The sequence below is a fragment of the Malaya genurostris genome, chromosome 3, assembly GCF_030247185.1.
Source record: "Malaya genurostris strain Urasoe2022 chromosome 3, Malgen_1.1, whole genome shotgun sequence".
NCBI lineage: Eukaryota > Metazoa > Arthropoda > Insecta > Diptera > Culicidae > Malaya > Malaya genurostris.
The window spans coordinates 233,571,437-233,591,873 of NC_080572.1; the positions used below are offsets into that span (position 1 = coordinate 233,571,437).

Genomic DNA, 20,437 nt, shown 5'->3' on the forward strand with positions numbered 1-20,437 from the left:
TCAAATTTTGAAGATTTTATACAATTTTACCATCGCACTCTAAATGACGATTTAAATGTTTGTTGTATCCGAAAATATGCAGTAATTTTTGGTAGGACCATAAAACCTTTCATTTCAGCCTTAGTGGGGGAATAAGGGTTTTGCGCCCAGTTTACAACATTTTTTGCGGTTTTGTTCCGCCAGTTTAAATGACGGTGTACAAACTGAAACTGAACCCGGATGAAATTCAGGAATTCCGTATGGGACCGTGAGACCTTTCATTTGAATCTAAGTTCCAATTGTCGGGTTTTCAAGTGATTGCATAACCTTTCTATATGAGAAAGGCAAAAAGTTTGGATACAGGTTTTAAGAGTTTCATTAAAAATAAAAATTCATAAAATTGTACTGGATGACCGGAAAGAGAAGCTATGTTAGCATGCCACAATTGGACAAGATCTGTAGATGAGAAAGATATCCTGACGCTCGATCCCGAACATACTTGTTTGGGACAAAAAATACGAATGCAAGTGCACTTCGAATACATGTTTGGCTGGATCCATTATTATACACCAGAGCAGAATGATTATCTGACAATGAACTGAAGTCAGCACGAGGTCTTCCAAGCGGTAGGAATGCCTCAAAAGAGGCTCAATACTTGGGTAGATGTGAATAACAAACAACGATCAAAATAATAACAAATGTTACCATCTGTAGAATACGCGATAAATAAAATGAAAGTAAAAAAACTTCCTACAAAACACTCATTGCATTTTTTTTATATATTTGACGTTTCTCACCCCGTTGTGAAAAAAAAATTAATGCGCACCTCAGCTGTAATCGGTTGGGTTTAAGGCTTGGCTTACACATTTGATCGAAAAAATGAAAAGGGACAATCTGAGTATCTTGAAAAGTGACCGAGCAAAACGGGGATGGTTGGTTTCTGGAAAATAGATCGAAGAATAAGGTAAGTAGAGGCGAACAAGGTAAGTAGACGCGAAGAGAGGCGCTTGAGTGCTTTTGAAGGGAAGAGTCATTGGATTTTTTTTCTTGCTGCTAACATAAAAATGTCGGACTCTTCAGACGAGGATTCGGTTCTCGGACACTACACCATCGTATTTTGTCGTGATGCTTCTGTGTTTTCATAGCGATTCTTGATATTTCATCGAAGGAATCAAGAAATTGTACAATATCAGTTTAGCATCATATCTTATTATATTATATCTCTTATATTATTATATCATAAGTTTGTTTCGAAATGCGTGGACTTTCAGCAGAACAACGTCAAAAAATTGTGTACAAATGGTGCACAGAACGCGGACTGTCACTGAGAAAGATAGCAAAAATGGAAGGAGTGAGTGAAAAAGCCGTGTGAAATGCAATCAGGAAGTTCGGTGAGGATAACACCTTTGAGGATAACCCGAAAACGGGTCGAAAAAAGGTCCTGCTAACCCTCAGTTCGATAAAGGTATACTGAAGGCGTTCGAGCAAAAAAGGAGGTTTCAGTTCGGGATGTGGCCAAAAAAGTGGGCACTTCGAAGTCAAATGTTCTTCGTGCTGAAGAACGTTTGAATCTTCGAACCTATAAGAAGCAGAAACAACCAAAACGTAGTACAAAACAAGAAGCATCGATCAGGCCGAGGGTTCGAAAGCTGTACAATACGACTCTTGCTGGAAATTTGAACTGCGTAATCATGGACGACGAAACCTACGTGAAACTCGATTACAAATCCTTGCCGGGACCACAATATTATACGGTTCGAGAAGGGCAAGTGTTAAACCAGTCCGAGACATCGATTGAAGTCGAAAAATTTGGTAAGAAAGCTATGGTCTGGCAAGCAATTTGTAGCTGCGGTAAGATTTCGTAAACCTTCATCACGACTGCTTCAATGAACAACGAAATATACATCAAGGAATGTTTACAAAAACGATTTCTACCCATGATTCGAAGCCACAAGGATCCTGTTGTCTTCTGGCCAGATCTTGCTTCTTGCCACTACTCGAAATCAACGGTAGAATGGTATACTACCAAAAATGTCACTTTCGTCCCAAAAGACATGAATCCACCAAATTGCCCACAACTTCGACAAATTGAGGAATTTTGGGCATAACCGAAGGCACATCTTAGGAAACATGTCTCGGCAGCCATTGGAAAAAAGTGTCAAAACTTGTCGCCAAGAAGTCTGTACGGAATTTAATGAGAAACGTTCGCAAGAAGGTGCGCCAGCTAGTCTACAATGGCTAAGTAGCAAATGTTGAGAATAATATTCTGTTGTTGTAGTCTAATTTTATTAGTATATTGAATAAAATTTGAATATCTAACACTTGTGAATTATTTACAGCGAAATCAAAGTGCGTCCATACTTTTTGGGACAGTCTTTATTTTGTTCTTCCTTAAATATTACAATGACAGAATTTTATATTTTGTGGCTATTTTCTCATGCAGACTTTGTCGGAAAGATCATTATGTCGGTTTTCTGGGATTGTTATAGTGTACGTTTGGTGGACCACCTCAAAACAGAAAAACAAGTCAATTAGGCTGTCTCTTCATGTGCATTCATATGTAGGGTAGTTTAATTGGGAAAATCATTTCCCCGGTTAGGAGCTAGCTAAGGGTTCGAGTCTCGTCTCTGCGGTAACATTTTCGCGGTTTTCATTACATAGTTGTATTCGAGTGTTTTTTTTCAATCCGTTTTCCCGGGTAGATACTTATCAAATTTAGAACTAGCTCAATGCGGTCCACGTCTCGACAAGACTAAAACGAATCATTGAGAAATGCAGCGTGTATTGATGTTTGTATGGTCATCAACTAATATGATCTACAAATTTAGAAGATGTTTTCCTTTCTCCACTTATCAGAGTAAGGGAGCTATCTTAGACCACTTCTCAAAATCTATAATCACAAATCTTGTGGATTGTTGTGGTCTATAAATGTTTATTTAGAAGGTCTTGTGTGACAGAAGTTGTATGACAGTAAACGTTAGAAATGGAATTTTTTGGCCGCTTCTTCCATAACCGGAAACCGTAACTCGGTAAAAGCAAGTTAGTATAATAACCAACTGACAATACCTTAAAATTGAAAAAGTTTCGAATCAAGCGGAGAAGATTTTTCTATTTTTACTGTATCGTTACTTCTAATTTGAAATTTTCAACACTCATCACACTATATTTTGAACCTAAAAGTTGTATTTCTATGAAATTAAATGTCATACACAGTAATAACACCTTTCATTTGAATATAAGTTCGTGAAACAGGCCAAGCAATATTCCAAGTTTTTAAGAAAGGCTGGTGAGTAATGTCAGAGACACAACCGGATTGACAAAATTTTCTTCAGTGATGTGGCAAAATTTTCTTCAGTGATGTGGCAGTGATGGGTAGTCCCGGGTTGGCGGTTCAATGCATAAGGCACTGGTCTTACAAATCAGTTGTAGTATGTTGGAAGGATTCGTAGTGTCAGTAGAATCGTAGCACCAGCAATATGCAATGCAATGGTTCCGTACACTCTGAATCGGCTGCGAAGTCTGTTGAAACAGAAGGTCAAATTTCACTACAGGAATGTAATACAAAGGCTTTGCTTTTTTTTATGTAGCAAATTTTCGGTTGAATTGATACATCAACAAGCAAAATTGCCGTATTTGGAGCCAAAATCCACATGTCGTTTAAGAACTATCGGTGCATCCCGATAAATGTACTGTTCTGTACGATCTATGGGCTGCTTGTCATACTGCGGTCGAAACGGTTGACTTATTAAAAGAATATTTCAACTACAACATTATTTCGAGAATTGAACCGGCGAACTGGCCTCCGCGTTCGTGTGATTGGACGCAACTCGATTATTTTTTGTGGGGATACGTGAAGTCATTGGTTTATTGATTGATGCTTTGGAAACCAATATTCAACGTGTCATTGCTGAAATACGCCATTTGATGCTTGACAAAGTGGTCAAAAATTGGATCTCCAGAATGGCCTTTTTGAAAAATAGTCGTGACCATATTCAAAAGTTAAATGCCAGGAAATTATCTACCAAATAAAAACAATGACCATTTCATAATTTGGCATGTTTTCTTTAAAATTTCAAATCTGCATGCTCTTAAAAAACACCCTTTAATTCGTCATAATAACGCATGCCGTTGGGGACGGGTATAGCGTGATGAGTAAGTCGATGCCTCTCACGCAGCCCACCTGGGTTCGATTCCCAACTCCGCACATAGGGTCAGAAGCTTTTTCTGGTTAAAACCTTTATAATCGGAACAAAATCCCATGCGATGTCCAAAATAATAAACAATCGAACTAGAGTTTTTTTTGGCAATCAGTGGAAATATTCTGCGACAAATATTAACCCTTATATCTAGAACCAAGAATCGTGACCTATACCATTTATATAAACTCGTTAAAGCTTGAATCACTGCAATCGGTCGTGTTTGGTACACTGTAATTGTTTTAATAGTCTAATATGATAAGATGACCGCTTAGTGGATGTTAGCATCCATCAACACCTCATAAATAAAAATTTGATTAACACAGGGCAGTTTCCAATTTTCGTACTATACGCATTGAAAATATTGCTTTGGGGTGCAATTATTGTATTGCTTTAGTAGAGTTATATTCCACCAGGTTTCTTTAGTCTTAATTATCGAAATATACAGATTTTTATTTTTAATATTTGCCATTCTTGTTCCGCTCCCTTATAAAGAGATTTTCACAGATTTTATCGTTGATGACGCAATTTTCAGGAATCTCAGTTGTTTATGAATTTCTTGAACAACAAAATATTTCATTTAAACTTCCAGAGAAGATTCTGAGTACATGATCAAAGTATATTCATTGAAAAATTCTTTCCTTTTCACGCGGCATTTTTCGAAACAACAGCCATATTACTTACACGGGCTACTCTTTTGTCAGTTACAGGTGTTACGAAGTATTACATGCGTTTCTTTTTTGTAAGCTATAGGCGTTATATATGTTAATTTTTTTTGGTCGTGAATTAGACTTACTTTACTATGGGGCACCTTTTTTAAATTTACTTTCTGAGAAAGTTCTTGATCGTGAATATCTCTTGTTGTATCGCGTTGTTGCCTTTCTCGTATTTTGAAAGCTCATAGCTCAGTGATCTGTAGAAGGATTTCTATAATCGAACTACCAATAGATTCGAATTTTTTTAACGTGAGCGTGTATTGCAACAACATTGAAGTGTTTCAATAGTACACTATTGAAAAACCTGTCTGATTTGACCCATGTCAGCACCAGTCAATCAGAACGCGTTCTGAGTACGAAAACAAAATATCTGCTACTATACAGCTGCATTGATATAAAAGTCGAATATTTCACCTTTCGCGTACTATTGAAAAAATTGGTTTGAATTGACCTATGTTTTCACGAGCCAATCACAGCATGCCAATATGATGTCATCCCTTAGTCACTTTTGTCACTGGCTGCCTGCGAACGAAACATGTAGCTTATCTAGTGAATGGGTTACAAAACAGAGTTACATCCATTCGCTCAATGGATAGTCACTTTTACGCGGTGTATGGATGCCATTTTCCGTTTGCTGCATAGCGTGTTCGCTTGAGTGTATTGAACACCAATCAGCTGTTGATTCTTCGGTAACTAGGCTCTAACTTCCTAAAATTAGCTTTAGTTCAATATCATTTAATAGAAAACCCATGTCTTCTTCTATTGAAATATATTTACGAAACCAATCAGTAGCAAATGTAAAATTATAATACATTTGTCAATAAAGAAAATAGTATATTACGCTTCATTAAACGTTTCAGTCATAAATTTCAGGACTCTTACACAATAAAATTATTAGATACAACTTATGCCAAATTTGGGATACTACAGCATAGAATGGAACCCATGTACTTTCGTACACGAAGAACGCATCGAATCTATCCAAAAACAATTTCTATTGTATGCGTTTCGTAAGCTAAACTGGATAACATTTGCTCTTCCATTATATGAGGCAAGTTGTATGCTCATAAACTTACAAACACTCGAAGAACGCTGCAAAGCTACAATGCTTTATTTTATCAACGACATTGTTTCTTAACAAGCACTGAATTATTGCTTTCACAACTAACATTTCAAGCTCCTAGCCGCCTCTTAGAAGTTGTCAAATATTCTCGGAAAAAAAGATAATAATAATAATAATAATAATCCTGTTAATATTATGATGCGCTTTAACAACGAAAACTGCTAAAAAAGGCGGGTGGGTAATGTCAGAGACATAACTGGATGTCGTGAATACGAAAACAACTGACATGTTCCTTAACACTTCCGAATATCAATTAGTTGATCAATTGTATGAATTATGCAAGCATTCCCCTTTGCACATTTTTCGCAAAAACAAAGAAGGCTTCACTTTTTGTTGAGAGGCTTGTTTCTACCTGATTTCGTTTGTAGCTTTTTCACTAATTGGCGGTCCTAACGGCTATAAAAATAGCCGCATTCAGAATTTCAATGTTGATTATTTCATTTCAGATTTGCATAATTTATTGAAACAAACTATCAATATGCTGAAGGGACTCGTTTCTAGCATTCAGAAAGGTCAAATTGCGTAATTCTCTACGACATTAAACTCTGGAACATTTTTCGCAAAAACAAAGAAGGCTTCACTTGATCTCGTTTACTGTGAGTTTCACACAGCGAAATGTGCACAAATCTAACCAAACTGTTCTAGATTTGCAGTAAACTGAGGATATTTCCCTACGATTTGCGAACAACAAATCCTAATAGTTCTTTAGAAAACTTTTAGAGCCATTAGAACGGCTGATTTTGTGCAATGCTCTCCACCGTTGTTTTTTCACTAATGCTAATGACTGGCAGCTGTGACGTAATCGCTCTTGTCGAAAGCGAAACTAATTGTGCAGACGACACAAAACACATTTCGGTACTAACATGTGATTAGGGCATATCGTGCGATATGCCCTTTTGAAAGTTACGAAAAATAATGCTCATTACTCAAGTTTTAAACATGAAATTCAAGTATATTGCGCACAATTTCGTAGATTGGGCTTCTATCTACGAGATTATATCGATTATTGTGTAAATGGTGGTTGTAGAACCGAGCAATGAGCATTATATTTTGTAACATTCGCAGGGGCCTATCGTGCGATATGCCCTAATCACATGGTACTACCGATTTGCTCGCAGTGGCGATACAATCCAAACTAATTCAAGTTTTGTTGAGAGGCTTGTTTCTACCTGTTTTCGTGTGTAGCCTTTTCACTAATGGGCGGTCCTAACGGCTATAAAAATAGCCGCATACAGAATTTTAATGTCGATTATATCATTTCGGATTTGCATAATTTATTGAAAGAAACTATCAATATGCTGTAGAGATTCGTTTCCAGCATTCAGAAGAGTCAAATTGCCTAATTCTCTACGACATTAAACTCTGAAACATTTTTCGCGAAAAAAGGCTTCACTTGATCTCGATTACTGTGAATTTCACACAGCGAAAAGTGCACAAATCTAAGCAAACTGTTCTTGATTTGCAGTAAACTGAGGATATTTCCCCACGATTTGCGAACAACGAATCCTAATAGTTCTTTAGAAAACTTTTAGAGCCATTAGAACGGCTGATTTTGTGCAATGCTCTCCACCGTTGTTTTTTTTTCCAATGCTAATGACTGGCAGCTGTGACGTAATCGCTCTTGTCCAAAGCGAAACTAGCTGTGCAGACGACACAAAACACATCTGCTCGCAGTGGCAATAGAATCCAAACTGATTGAATTTTTGTTAAGAGATTTCCTTTTATGTGATTTCGTTTGTAGCCTTTTCACTAAAGGGCGGTCCTAATGGCTATAAAAATAGCCGCATACAGAATTTTAATGACGATTATTTCATTTCGGATTTGCATAATTCATTGAAAGAAACTATCAATATGTTGTAGGGATTCGTTTCTAGCATTCACAAGGACCAAATTGAGGAACTCACTGCGATATTCACCACTTTTCGGAACATTTTTCCCGGACGATTTGTTGTACAGCAGCAGATATTTTGTTCTCTTCCTTAGAACGCGTTCTGATTGGCTGGTGTTGACATGGATCAAATGAGACAGGTTTTTCAATAGTGTACTATTGAAATACTTCAATGCTTTTGCTATACACGTTTAAATTGAAAAATTTCGATTCTATTGGTAGTTAGATTATATAAATCCTTTCACAGATCACTGAGTTATGAGCTTTAAAAATACGAGAAAGGCAAACGCGCCTTATGAATTATCCTCTTTGATACTCGTTTATACCAAACATTTCAGAAAAGTTTAATTTTGAATTATTTGAGACCATGTCACAAAACTGAAAATTTTATCATAAAATTGTGATCATATTTCCGATAGCATGTCGCAAGAATTATGTTGATTCATTAGATACAACAATAGATATTCACGATCAAAAACTTATCACTCTCTCAGAGGGTAAATTTTGAAAAGGCACCCCATAGTAAAGTAAGTCGTATTCACGACAAAATTGATCTAATTATATCTAGAAAACAAATGAAAGAAAAATTGAGACCAAATCGTAGAAATAATGAATAGTAGATAAGAAACCCGGGTTGGCGGTTCAATGCATAGTGCGCTGGTCTTACAAGCCAGTTGTCGTATGTTCGAGCCCCGACCTGGAAGGGTTCATAGTGTCAGTAGGATCGTAGTAATAGCCATGTAATGATTCTGTTACGCTATATGAATCGGCTGCGAAGTCTGTTGAAAAAGAAAGGCCAAATTCCACATAAGGAAAGTAATGCCAATACTTTTTAGATAAGAAACCTTTGTTACTTTTTTTGTAAATTTGGAAAAAAGGCCTTCACTGGTTGTTCCACAATTATTTGTTTATTTTTCAAAATTTAAACCTTTTAATGGGAGAGTTGGAAAATTGCATTTTAATGTCACCATGATCGGTCGTGTATCGTACACACACAAACGAATTTCCAGACATGACAGTCACGATCTTTTTTTAGCGCACATCTACGGTCCTCCGTGAAACTGGCACCAATGGTGATACATTGGTTGCACTGCTGAGTTCCCATCATACATTCATAATGCAAATGTCAAACCGTGAGAACCCTTTCGATTCGGTAGCACATTTATATATTGAGATTTTATGGCACACTTTGGTTGAAATGATAACAATGCTATTAACCACCAAGCGGTGAGTGCGGTCATTTCAGAAGGAAACGATCCACATTTTTTAATAATATTTATAAGCAAGGACATGTCTTTATTATTTATCTTTGGTACACAACCATGTAATTTTTTCGAATAAAATAAAAATGTCCTTAAAACCTAAAAAACGCCCTTACATAAAATATGCAACAATTGATATAAAAAAGATATAATAGATGTAAAATAAGTTATACGGATTTATACAGATTTTTTCTCCTCTCCCACCACAGCACAAGATGGAATACGGAAATTTAAAGCGCACGATATGGCATCGCTGGTTTACATCCAGTTTTATGAAGAGTTGGATGCAATTCAATTCGCAAAAGACAATAACAATGTGCACTATGTGGATCACGAGAACAATGAGTACAACATTCCAGTATATATGGAAGATAGTGCTATAGAAGTGCGTGTGCATGATCTTCCCTCAAGCGCCACCGATCCTTATATTCACAAAACTATGTCCCAATACGGAGAGATTCTCTCTATCGAAAAAGAAAAGTGGAAGAACTTTTTTCCCCGTATTCTAAATGGCGTACGTTTGTTACGCATGCGCTTGAAGAGGCCTATACCTTCTTATGTGACTTTCGGTCAGGATACAAGAATCCCGTGCAAATCACTTGTTACCTATGACAATCAGATGGCCACATGTCAATATTGTCAAAAAGCTGTTCACTACGGAAAGCCATGCGATAAACTGAACAAGGAGGCAACTACACCAAAGGACAACGGTGCTTCCTTCACCCCACCCCAAGCAACCCCAGTACACCTGTGACAGCCACCAACAACAATGAAACATCCCCTTCGACGAAACCATCAGTATCCCCTACAGAACGAAGTATACCAGCTGCAGTTAGCAACTTACCCTCCAACCAACCAGCAACTGCAACCAATGTACAACAAGGCGCATCTACAGCAACTAGCAACGAAAAGAAGACGGAAATCGACAACAATACCATCGATGTGGCAATGGATGACGAGACGAACCACGAACAAAGTGCCCCCCAATCCTCGCAGGAGGGAAATGGAAGCCCCTCTCCCCCTAGAAAAAGAGTGACAACGAGATCCAATACAAAACAAATCTTTTATTTAAATAATCGGCTCAATCGGCCACGTAAAGTTTGTACGCATATAGGCCTGAACACAACATCTTTTAAATAAAAAAAAAAGAAATCAAGTACGCCCCATTTCTTTATTCTCGTAATTTATTTCAATATAGATGTTTTAAAACAAGATAATATTAAATTCATGATGATGAAATCTGCTCCTTTACAAGCTTGGAAGCACATGTATTGATCTCGTATTTGCTATGAACATCAATATAGATATGTTATATTTCATACTTTTCATATCATAGGCCTATTGTATCATTGATCAACCCAGCGAATTAATGCTTTCTTTATTGGAGGATTGCAATCAGTTGTGAACACTATTCCTATTGTTTTATTAAATAATTAATTAATCAAAAAGTTAAAGGACTATTAAAATTACTTCGTAATGTCTAATTCTGTATCAGAATGTTTGATGTAACTTATCCGTACTTTAGTGTAGGTGCATCGTTTTAACCCAGGGGTTCCCAAATTTGAACCAAATGAGCAGATATCATCAATACCATCATATTTTGTGTTGAAGATGTTGGGAAATGCTAAATCCCTATTAAAAATCTTCTCCAAACTAAATTATCCTATGTATGTAATATCATACGCTGGAACAATACAGTAGCAACAAAATTATAAGAGAAATGCTTATATTTTGAGAGTGGTATTTATATGCGATTCAATTTCTTTCAAATAGTACCGGTAGAAGTACTATCGGAGATGAAGGCACAATATAAATAGAAATATTTGGTGCATTTTGTTCAAAATATATCTTCGTTTCGGTTTTTAGCGGATTGTTATTGAAAATATAATTATTTGTATATATTGTAGTGTAAGCTGCATTAAACAACTTCATTTGTCGATGCCTTTCAATCAGCATACCTGGGTTCGATTCCCAACCCCGCACACAGGGTCAGAAGGTTTCTCTGGCCCGAAGTGGTGAATGAATTTAAGGTTAAAATCTGTCTAATCGAAAATAAGAAAAAACATAACTTCACTTGTTTCCATTTCTTCATTGTTAAGAAAATGGATTACCTATTTGTATTTGTATCATATTTGAGATATTTGTACGATTTGTTGGGAGTATCATAAGATCATTTGATAGTGTTTCCGATGCATAACAAGTTTTGGAGGTATTCATACTTACTTTTCTAAGTTAGCGTTCTACTCCATATTCACGTGTTCTTCAAAACTTAAAGGGTCCCTATCCTTATCACACTTTTAGCAGCCATGTTTTTGAATATTCCACATTGCGAAGATAAAACAAAATGAATTTGATTTGCTGATGGCAAGAGATTTCCGAAAGACTTCAACTAATCATAACATTTTGATGCTCGAGTTCATCGGTTAACGATATGCTTTGGAAAAAAATACTACTGTATTATTCCACCGTATGATATATCATACGTTAAAATGTTAACAACATTTTTTTATTGTTTAACATATATTTTTCGAATTTCGCTTCTGAAATAACTAATTTGAACCTTTGGCAATGGTTTGTCAAAAGATGGAAGTTTCGAACATAAGATTCACACGAATATGTTGCTTACTTTTCCTTGGTGATTTGTAAGAACTTTCCAAGGTTATAATACAAATACAACGTTGGCACTTGAAAACAAGTTTAATATACAAGGAAATTAGAAGTGTAAACTATCACCTAGTGCTCTAGTAAAGCTGTTAGGTAATAAACTTCTAAAGTAAACATGCATTAAAGTATAGGAAATTTTGCGTATGATATATCATACGCTAGGGCATAATGGGTTAAAATCTAGTAGTGAAAAAGGGGAATGCTTGTACAATTCACACAATCGATCAACTAACTGATATTTGGAAGTGTGAAGGAAGGGTGCCAATTTTATTCGTATTCACGACATCCAGCTATGTCTCTGACATTACCCACCCGCCATTTTTTGCCCACAGTAGAATCTCCATCTAAATCTACTAAAAAACTATTTATTTAGTATTATTTAATAGTATGGTATAATATGTTTGTCATCAATAAGTCATTCTTCAGTATAGATGCATTTTGGAAGCGAAGAAAAAAAAGTTGCAAAATTCACTACCATTTTGGAAGGAAGGGGGCATTCGCCTCGGGCGCAACAATTTTAGGGTGGCGACAAAGTAATCCTTGGGATCTTTTTTTTTGATCGCCAAAGTCAGCTTTCCGGAGATGGAGTTCAGCCAAATACAAATTATAATACGGAATACTCCGATGAATTTTCGTGGACACATTTTTCGCTATGAGGTACACTGTCAGTGTACACTGTCAGAGTGACGGAGTACCTTATTGAATTTTATATAAAACTGGCAACTCTGATGACTGGAAAATGATTCACCATAGAGACTGTTTATTATGCTCATAAACAACGGTTTTTAATTTTTGTCGTGAATACGACTTACTTTACTATGGGGTGCCTTTTCAAAATTTACCCTCTGAGAGAGTGATAAGTTTTTGATCGTGAATATCTATTGTTGTATCTAATGAATCAACATAATTCTTGCGACATGCTATCGGAAATATGATCACAATTTTATGATAAAATTTTCAGTTTTGTGACATGGTCTCAAATAATTCAAAATTAAACTTTTCTGAAATGTTTGGTATAAACGAGTATCAAAGAGGATAATTCATAAGGCGCGTTTGCCTTTCTCGTATTTTTAAAGCTCATAACTCAGTGATCTGTGAAAGGATTTATATAATCTAACTACCAATAGAATCGAAATTTTTCAATTTAAACGTGTATAGCAAAAGCATTGAAGTATTTCAATAGTACACTATTGAAAAACCTGTCTCATTTGATCCATGTCAACACCAGCCAATCAGAACGCGTTCTAAGGAAGAGAACAAAATATCTGCTGCTGTACAACAAATCGTCCGGGAAAAATGTTCCGAAAAGTGGTGAATATCGCAGTGAGTTCCTCAATTTGGTCCTTGTGAATGCTAGAAACGAATCCCTACAACATATTGATAGTTTCTTTCAATGAATTATGCAAATCCGAAATGAAATAATCGTCATTAAAATTCTGTATGCGGCTATTTTTATAGCCGTTAGGACCGCCCTTTAGTGAAAAAGCTACAAACGAAATCACATAAAAGGAAATCTCTTAACAAAAATTCAATCAGTTTGGATTCTATTGCCACTGCGAGCAGATGTGTTTTGTGTCGTCTGCACAGCTAGTTTCGCTTTGGACAAGAGCGATTACGTCACAGCTGCCAGTCATTAGCATTGGAAAAAAAAAACAACGGTGGAGAGCATTGCACAAAATCAGCCGTTCTAATGGCTCTAAAAGTTTTCTAAAGAACTATTAGGATTCGTTGTTCGCAAATCGTGGGGAAATATCCTCAGTTTACTGCAAATCAAGAACAGTTTGCTTAGATTTGTGCACTTTTCGCTGTGTGAAATTCACAGTAATCGAGATCAAGTGAAGCCTTTTTTCGCGAAAAATGTTTCAGAGTTTAATGTCGTAGAGAATTAGGCAATTTGACTCTTCTGAATGCTGGAAACGAATCTCTACAGCATATTGATAGTTTCTTTCAATAAATTATGCAAATCCGAAATGATATAATCGACATTAAAATTCTGTATGCGGCTATTTTTATAGCCGTTAGGACCGCCCATTAGTGAAAAGGCTACACACGAAAACAGGTAGAAACAAGCCTCTCAACAAAACTTGAATTAGTTTGGATTGTATCGCCACTGCGAGCAAATCGGTAGTACCATGTGATTAGGGCATATCGCACGATAGGCCCCTGCGAATGTTACAAAATATAATGCTCATTGCTCGGTTCTACAACCACCATTTACACAATAATCGATATAATCTCGTAGATAGAAGCCCAATCTACGAAATTGTGCGCAATATACTTGAATTTCATGTTTAAAACTTGAGTAATGAGCATTATTTTTCGTAACTTTCAAAAGGGCATATCGCACGATATGCCCTAATCACATGTTAGTACCGAAATGTGTTTTGTGTCGTCTGCACAATTAGTTTCGCTTTCGACAAGAGCGATTACGTCACAGCTGCCAGTCATTAGCATTAGTGAAAAAACAACGGTGGAGAGCATTGCACAAAATCAGCCGTTCTAATGGCTCTAAAAGTTTTCTAAAGAACTATTAGGATTTGTTGTTCGCAAATCGTAGGGAAATATCCTCAGTTTACTGCAAATCTAGAACAGTTTGGTTAGATTTGTGCACATTTCGCTGTGTGAAACTCACAGTAAACGAGATCAAGTGAAGCCTTCTTTGTTTTTGCGAAAAATGTTCCAGAGTTTAATGTCGTAGAGAATTACGCAATTTGACCTTTCTGAATGCTAGAAACGAGTCCCTTCAGCATATTGATAGTTTGTTTCAATAAATTATGCAAATCTGAAATGAAATAATCAACATTGAAATTCTGAATGCGGCTATTTTTATAGCCGTTAGGACCGCCAATTAGTGAAAAAGCTACAAACGAAATCAGGTAGAAACAAGCCTCTCAACAAAAAGTGAAGCCTTCTTTGTTTTTGCGAAAAATGTGCAAAGGGGAATGCTTGCATAATTCATACAATTGATCAACTAATTGATATTCGGAAGTGTTAAGGAACATGTCAGTTGTTTTCGTATTCACGACATCCAGTTATGTCTCTGACATTACCCACCCGCCTTTTTTCAAGATCGTGGATGATTTTTTCGATAAAATTTCCTAAAGCTAGATTTGAAAAAGTTGTAAAGTTTTATGAATTGGTTACATGTCTAGTGTTACAGATGTTCCGTTTATACGGATTTCGTGAGAACTTTATTTGTAGTTGTTCTAAAGTGTAATTGTATTTCTATTGTTGTTGGGTACAGTTTTCTAATCAATGTAACAAGCACAGGAGGTGTTTGACGCTCTATTTTCTCCTTCGCTTCTTTCCTTTTCGCATTTTTTTCAAATACCAAACTTGGGAACACAATTATCCGGGTCAGTACCGACACGAAACGGTTTTGTACAAGATTGAATACACTAGAATCGAAGTTATGTAAAGAAAAACAAATTGAATTATATTTTCGGGGTTTCTAAAGCGTTTCAAGCAAGCAATTTTTGACGAGGTTTGCTCGCAATTATTCTACTGGTCGAAGAGGTATCAAACCAAATACAAATACTGTTTAATACCGCCGTTTTAGTCCTTGCGAACAAACGTTGGATTTCTGATATGATTCCACATTTGACCCGAAACCATTACATGGCAGAAAATAACCGTCAGAAATCCCCACATTGGTTTATCGTACAAAAAGTCCAAGTTATTGCGTCGCAAGTACAAGTATCCTTCAACGAATGCGGTTAGCATCAGAACAGCCATCGTTGAATAATTCGGAGGGCAGAATATTTGTATTTGAATATCGGTTCGCTCCGGTATCTATTTGTCGATCACTTCCGCCGAAATAGGTACTCGCTGAATATCCATAGTATCCGCCGGTTTCGGTTTTCCTTTACATCAGATCCTTCGTCCAAATCGACCATGGCGAAAAACAGCTTATTTCCCTAAATAAAAACAAACACACTAAATTCGTGTCGTAGCAACTACGGTCTTCCGTGATTTCGTTGCCAGATACTTTATATTTCTTCACGGTTATTCTGTCAGCTCCAAACAGTAAATTAGGCTAGGCTAACTTGCTCAATCTATGAACCAAACATTGGAGATGAGTTTGTATGGGACCTAGGGGTATTATTATTTGTATTTGGTTCAGCTTTGTTTTTGTTTTGCTCACTAAACCAACGATGGGGGCGGCAAATCTCTTATTTTGCCCCGGGCGCCAAATTTCCTCGGTACGCCACTGTGCAAGATTAAACCAAAGATAAATAATAAAGACATGTATGTGCTTATAAATATTTTTGAAAAATGTGGTTCGTTCCCGGTACCTTCTGAAATGACCGCACTCACCGTTTGGTGGAGCGCGAGATTAATTGCATTGTTACCATTTCAACCAAAGTGTGCCATAAAATCTCAATATATACAAATGAGCTACCGAATCGAAAGGGTTCTCACGGTTTGACATTTGCATTATGAATGTATGATGGGAACTTAGCAGTGTAACCAATTTATCACCATTGGTGCCAGTTTCACGGAGGACCGTAGATGTGCACCAAAAAAAGATCGTGACTGTCATGTCTGGAAATTCGTTTGTGATTAAACCACCATTCATTAGCCATATTTAGCAGTTAAACTCTAAACCGGTATAATTCTATTACTGGGCACGTTACACCGCACGAGCAAAATTAGTCCCCTTTTTGTGGTCATGCGAGATATTTGGGCACATGCAATTTATCATTCGATTGCATAGTGATGAAAACGATTTATGCCACCGCAAAGAAAATTCCAACTAATTACCAAAAACAATTTGGGGATTTAAAACGATTTTCAATTATTCGGCCATGGCGGTCATGTGCCTATGCATACTGCAATAGCTCTAGACTATGTACGTATTCAATATTCGGTGCGTTTGCAGGGAGCCGTTATGAGCTATTATGAAAGGATTTATTTGGCACATATCATGTGGGGTAATTTCGAGCGCTATATTCGGGGGTTGTTCAATGTACGACCCAAATAAATTGGCGTTGGTTGTTTTGTTTTGGAGCTGCTGTGATTGTAATAGAAATTTGGGCGATTGTTGGGAGATAAATTATACCCAGTACATTGTCAAACATTTGGAGAAAAAGGATGCTCCGTAATCGTCATGTAGGTTCTTTCCGTGCGTAGATCCAGAGCAGTGAACCAGGGTTTCCTGTACTCCATACAAAAATGTTGAAACCGTTGTATTTGCAATTATATTCAATATTACATTAGAATTTTCATCTTCCGAGGCTAGCTCAATTGCAAAGGAGCTCTATTTGTCCGAAAGCAGTGCAGTATATATTCAGATCATTCCTTATTACTCGATGTGTGATAAGTAAATATTTGCTTGTGTGTGTGAGTTGTTGATGTTGTTTGAGGAATTAATCAATGAATATTCATGTGATGGCAATTAGAAATGTTTCCATGAAGTTTGGTACACAAATCTTGAGTGAGTAAACAAAATTCTATTCCGTATCCGAATTCGAATAAAGACCGGTGAACAATTCTGTCGGATGTGAAGAGTGTTAAGGTAAACTCGTTGGCAAACTCAACTTACCATATTATATACATTCTCCCAATAGTCGAGCGTAATCAGCTGGAAGGTTGTTAACATTGACCACATGAAGTTGTCGAAATTGGTGTATCCGTGGTTCGGATTCTCGCCCACACAGAGGCACGTGTATTCTGGAAACAGAGAATGAAAAATGAAATTTTAATTGCTGTTACAGAGGGCAAACTGGCCGCACAAATTACTACATAAATGTTCGTCGGGATCAGCTGGTAGCAGTGGGAACTGGAATGGATTCAGTCGAACCTAACCGATGTTATTTTCCACCGGAACATCCCGGTGGGAGAGTGGCAATCAAACAGAGAAGTTCACTCATGGATATTTTGCATATTACATAGGATATGCCTGCTGCCGGGAATGTACGGTACGTCCTGTTTTGAGTTAGCCGCCTGGGGGCGTTTGCAAAAGTGATGGTGCACCACAGTGGCAGCTTCAGTGGCTGCAAATATGGACTAATTTGTCACCTAAATTATTCAGTGAACTGTGTTATTGACTGATGGCGGCTTCAGGGCAGCTGGTTTAGGGATTCGTTCAAGCTCAAGGCTAAATTTTAGAGATAAAGTATTCACATTCCCGGTCATTCTATTCAAAAACTTGAGTGACCGTGATGTTTTAGCTTTTACCAGTGCTGTCATATTGCCGGATTCATTTAGTATAGTGTGATTATTTATTCAAGCAATGTACGGTGAAGGTTACGCAAAGGAAAGCCACAGAAAACAGATATCTAGCCTTTGACACAAAATGTTTGTGAATGACTGCCTGACCTTTGAAAACGATACAAACCGTTATCACAAACTAAGCCAACGTTTTTACATGGTTCTAGCAGAAAATGAAACAGCCTCAGTACCAGAGATGCCATTTATATAGATTTATTTTGTATTATACAGATTTTTACATGCGCATGCAGACTTTTCAGATTTTTCAAATTCAATACGAATTCTACAGATTCCACAAAATAAGGAAAATAAACTTTTTTATCTGAGCTCTCTTTGGTAGCAGTGACGAGATAAAAGTTTCGTAATCAATGGGCGAATCATGAATTCATCAGAAAATTGTAAAATTAGTTGATAGCCCTGAATTACAACAATATTAATAGTTGAAGCTTAGGCAAATTTGAATCGAGCATCACGAAACATAATTGTTAGACTGAGAGTTGAATGACATGACTTAAGGTTGCACGTAATGCGCAGAAACCCCACGTGAGCTTACGAAGTCAACATTTTGAAAATATATGCAATAGAAATTATGTTTTGTTTATTCCGATTGGCGATGACAATATTTACATATATTTAATTTCGTCCTTTTAGAGTGAGTTATGACGATATGAGTATTGAACGCTCATTGAATTCCTAATTCTGAAACCATTAAATGTTTCAATAACATTCTTCCAACATTATTTTATTTCAAGAATTTCGATTTAATTATGAATACTGATATATACAAATTTTTATTCAGGGTAATACAGATTTTATATGAAAATATCTGGCATCTCTGCTCAGTACTGAACTAGCACTTGATTTGTTGTTTCGACTATCCTGAATGTATGTGTAATTGCACAAACAGGAACAGCTGGTGCATGCTTCGAATACATTTAGTCAGTTGATGTAATGTTACATACGTAATGTTAATTAAAGTAGAGAATCTTCAAGTAATTAAATAAGCCATATTAATTTTTCATTCAAGTTTTGGTAAGTTCTGAAAGATGGTCATATGTTAAGCAAAAATCAATATCATAGAAAACAGATATTCAAGCTAAATTCTCCTCAAAGCAGTGCAAAACTTGTGTTCGCTATACTTTGTAGTTTACGGCCATTTCGGAACAATAATAAATTTCCATTGTCTATTACAAAAATTCCCCACCCACAAATATTCGAGAATGTGAACTTCAAGGTGTGGATAACTTCTCAAGAAACAGGCTGCCTAATCTAATTCAGTCCCTTTTATCCGAACTTTTGTTTGTTTGGGATATAATGATGATCACAACTGCAATAGTTCGACAAAATGGTTACTCACCCAAGAATGTGTTTTCTGTGTCAAAACTATTACAAAACTACACAGAAAGAAAATAAAAATGTTACAGGTGACATTATTCTACAGGCGATACAATTCATAACTACATACTTAATTTTTCAAATGACGCAATATTCCACTCGTACAGAATTTTACAGGCTCCGAGTGTAATTTGCACTCGACTACCAAGTGCTGATGCATGGATTTATACGTATCAACTATTCAATAGGCAGATATGTGCTTCTGTGGTTCAGTCGTCGAGTAGTCGATGTGCTTTGTGATCTAATGTTTCTCGGTTAAAGTCGCGCTGCTGCTATCGGCGTTTTTTTTTTTTTAATTTTATTCGAATTCGAGCCTTTAATTTTTCAAATCACACAACTTTACATGTTCTTGAATATAAATTTGTGTGAAATACCCGATCGAAAATAAAAAACTTTACCCGAACCCGAAAAAAAGTCCCAAAACCAGAAGAAAATCCCAAATCTCGACCAAATTTTTAAACCCGTACCCGTTGAAAATGAAAAAATCGGCACCCGTACCCGACCCGACCCGAACAAACATATTTTTCTGTTTAACATAAATCGCTTCGCAGTTCAACATAAACTGTTATGCAGTGAAGAGTCTGAGAGATAATGAAACTGGTTATGTGTCCAAGCACAAAACAAAGTTGATTCCTAAATGACCATCTAAATCGGCCAGTATTAGTCGAAACTTAATTTCGTTCGGCACGTCAGGAAGGACTTTGCACTTAGCAATAACTTTAGGTCTACCTTGCGCTTTATGTTTAATTGCATGTAGCGTAACAGTTACAGTTCAACATAAACTGTTATGCACTGACGTAAATCAGTCTAATAATTCAAAATATTATTCAGAATATATATTCAAATTAGAAAAAATAGAATATATATTCAAATTTCTAAAAAAAAGTTTGTCAAGACTTCACGTGACATTTATTTACAAATATACACTTTTACTAACCGCAACCTCATTTTAGGTTAAAATCTACCAAAAATCAACTAAAGTGCATCTCCCCAATATTTGG

The 20,437-nt window shown here is 36.5% G+C and overlaps 1 protein-coding gene across 6 annotated transcripts in view; it reads right to left on the reverse strand.

Annotated features, from left to right (window-relative positions):
• The window catches only part of LOC131439274 (sodium channel protein 60E), a 615,309-nt gene that overhangs the window by 67,520 nt on the left and 527,352 nt on the right, over nt 1-20,437 (reverse strand). For all 6 annotated transcript variants that reach the window (XM_058610093.1, XM_058610088.1, XM_058610092.1 and 3 more), the window contains exon 9: nt 17,374-17,501. In XM_058610093.1, coding sequence (XP_058466076.1) covers nt 17,374-17,501 — 128 coding nt within the window. The remainder of the gene's footprint in view (nt 1-17,373; nt 17,502-20,437) is intronic.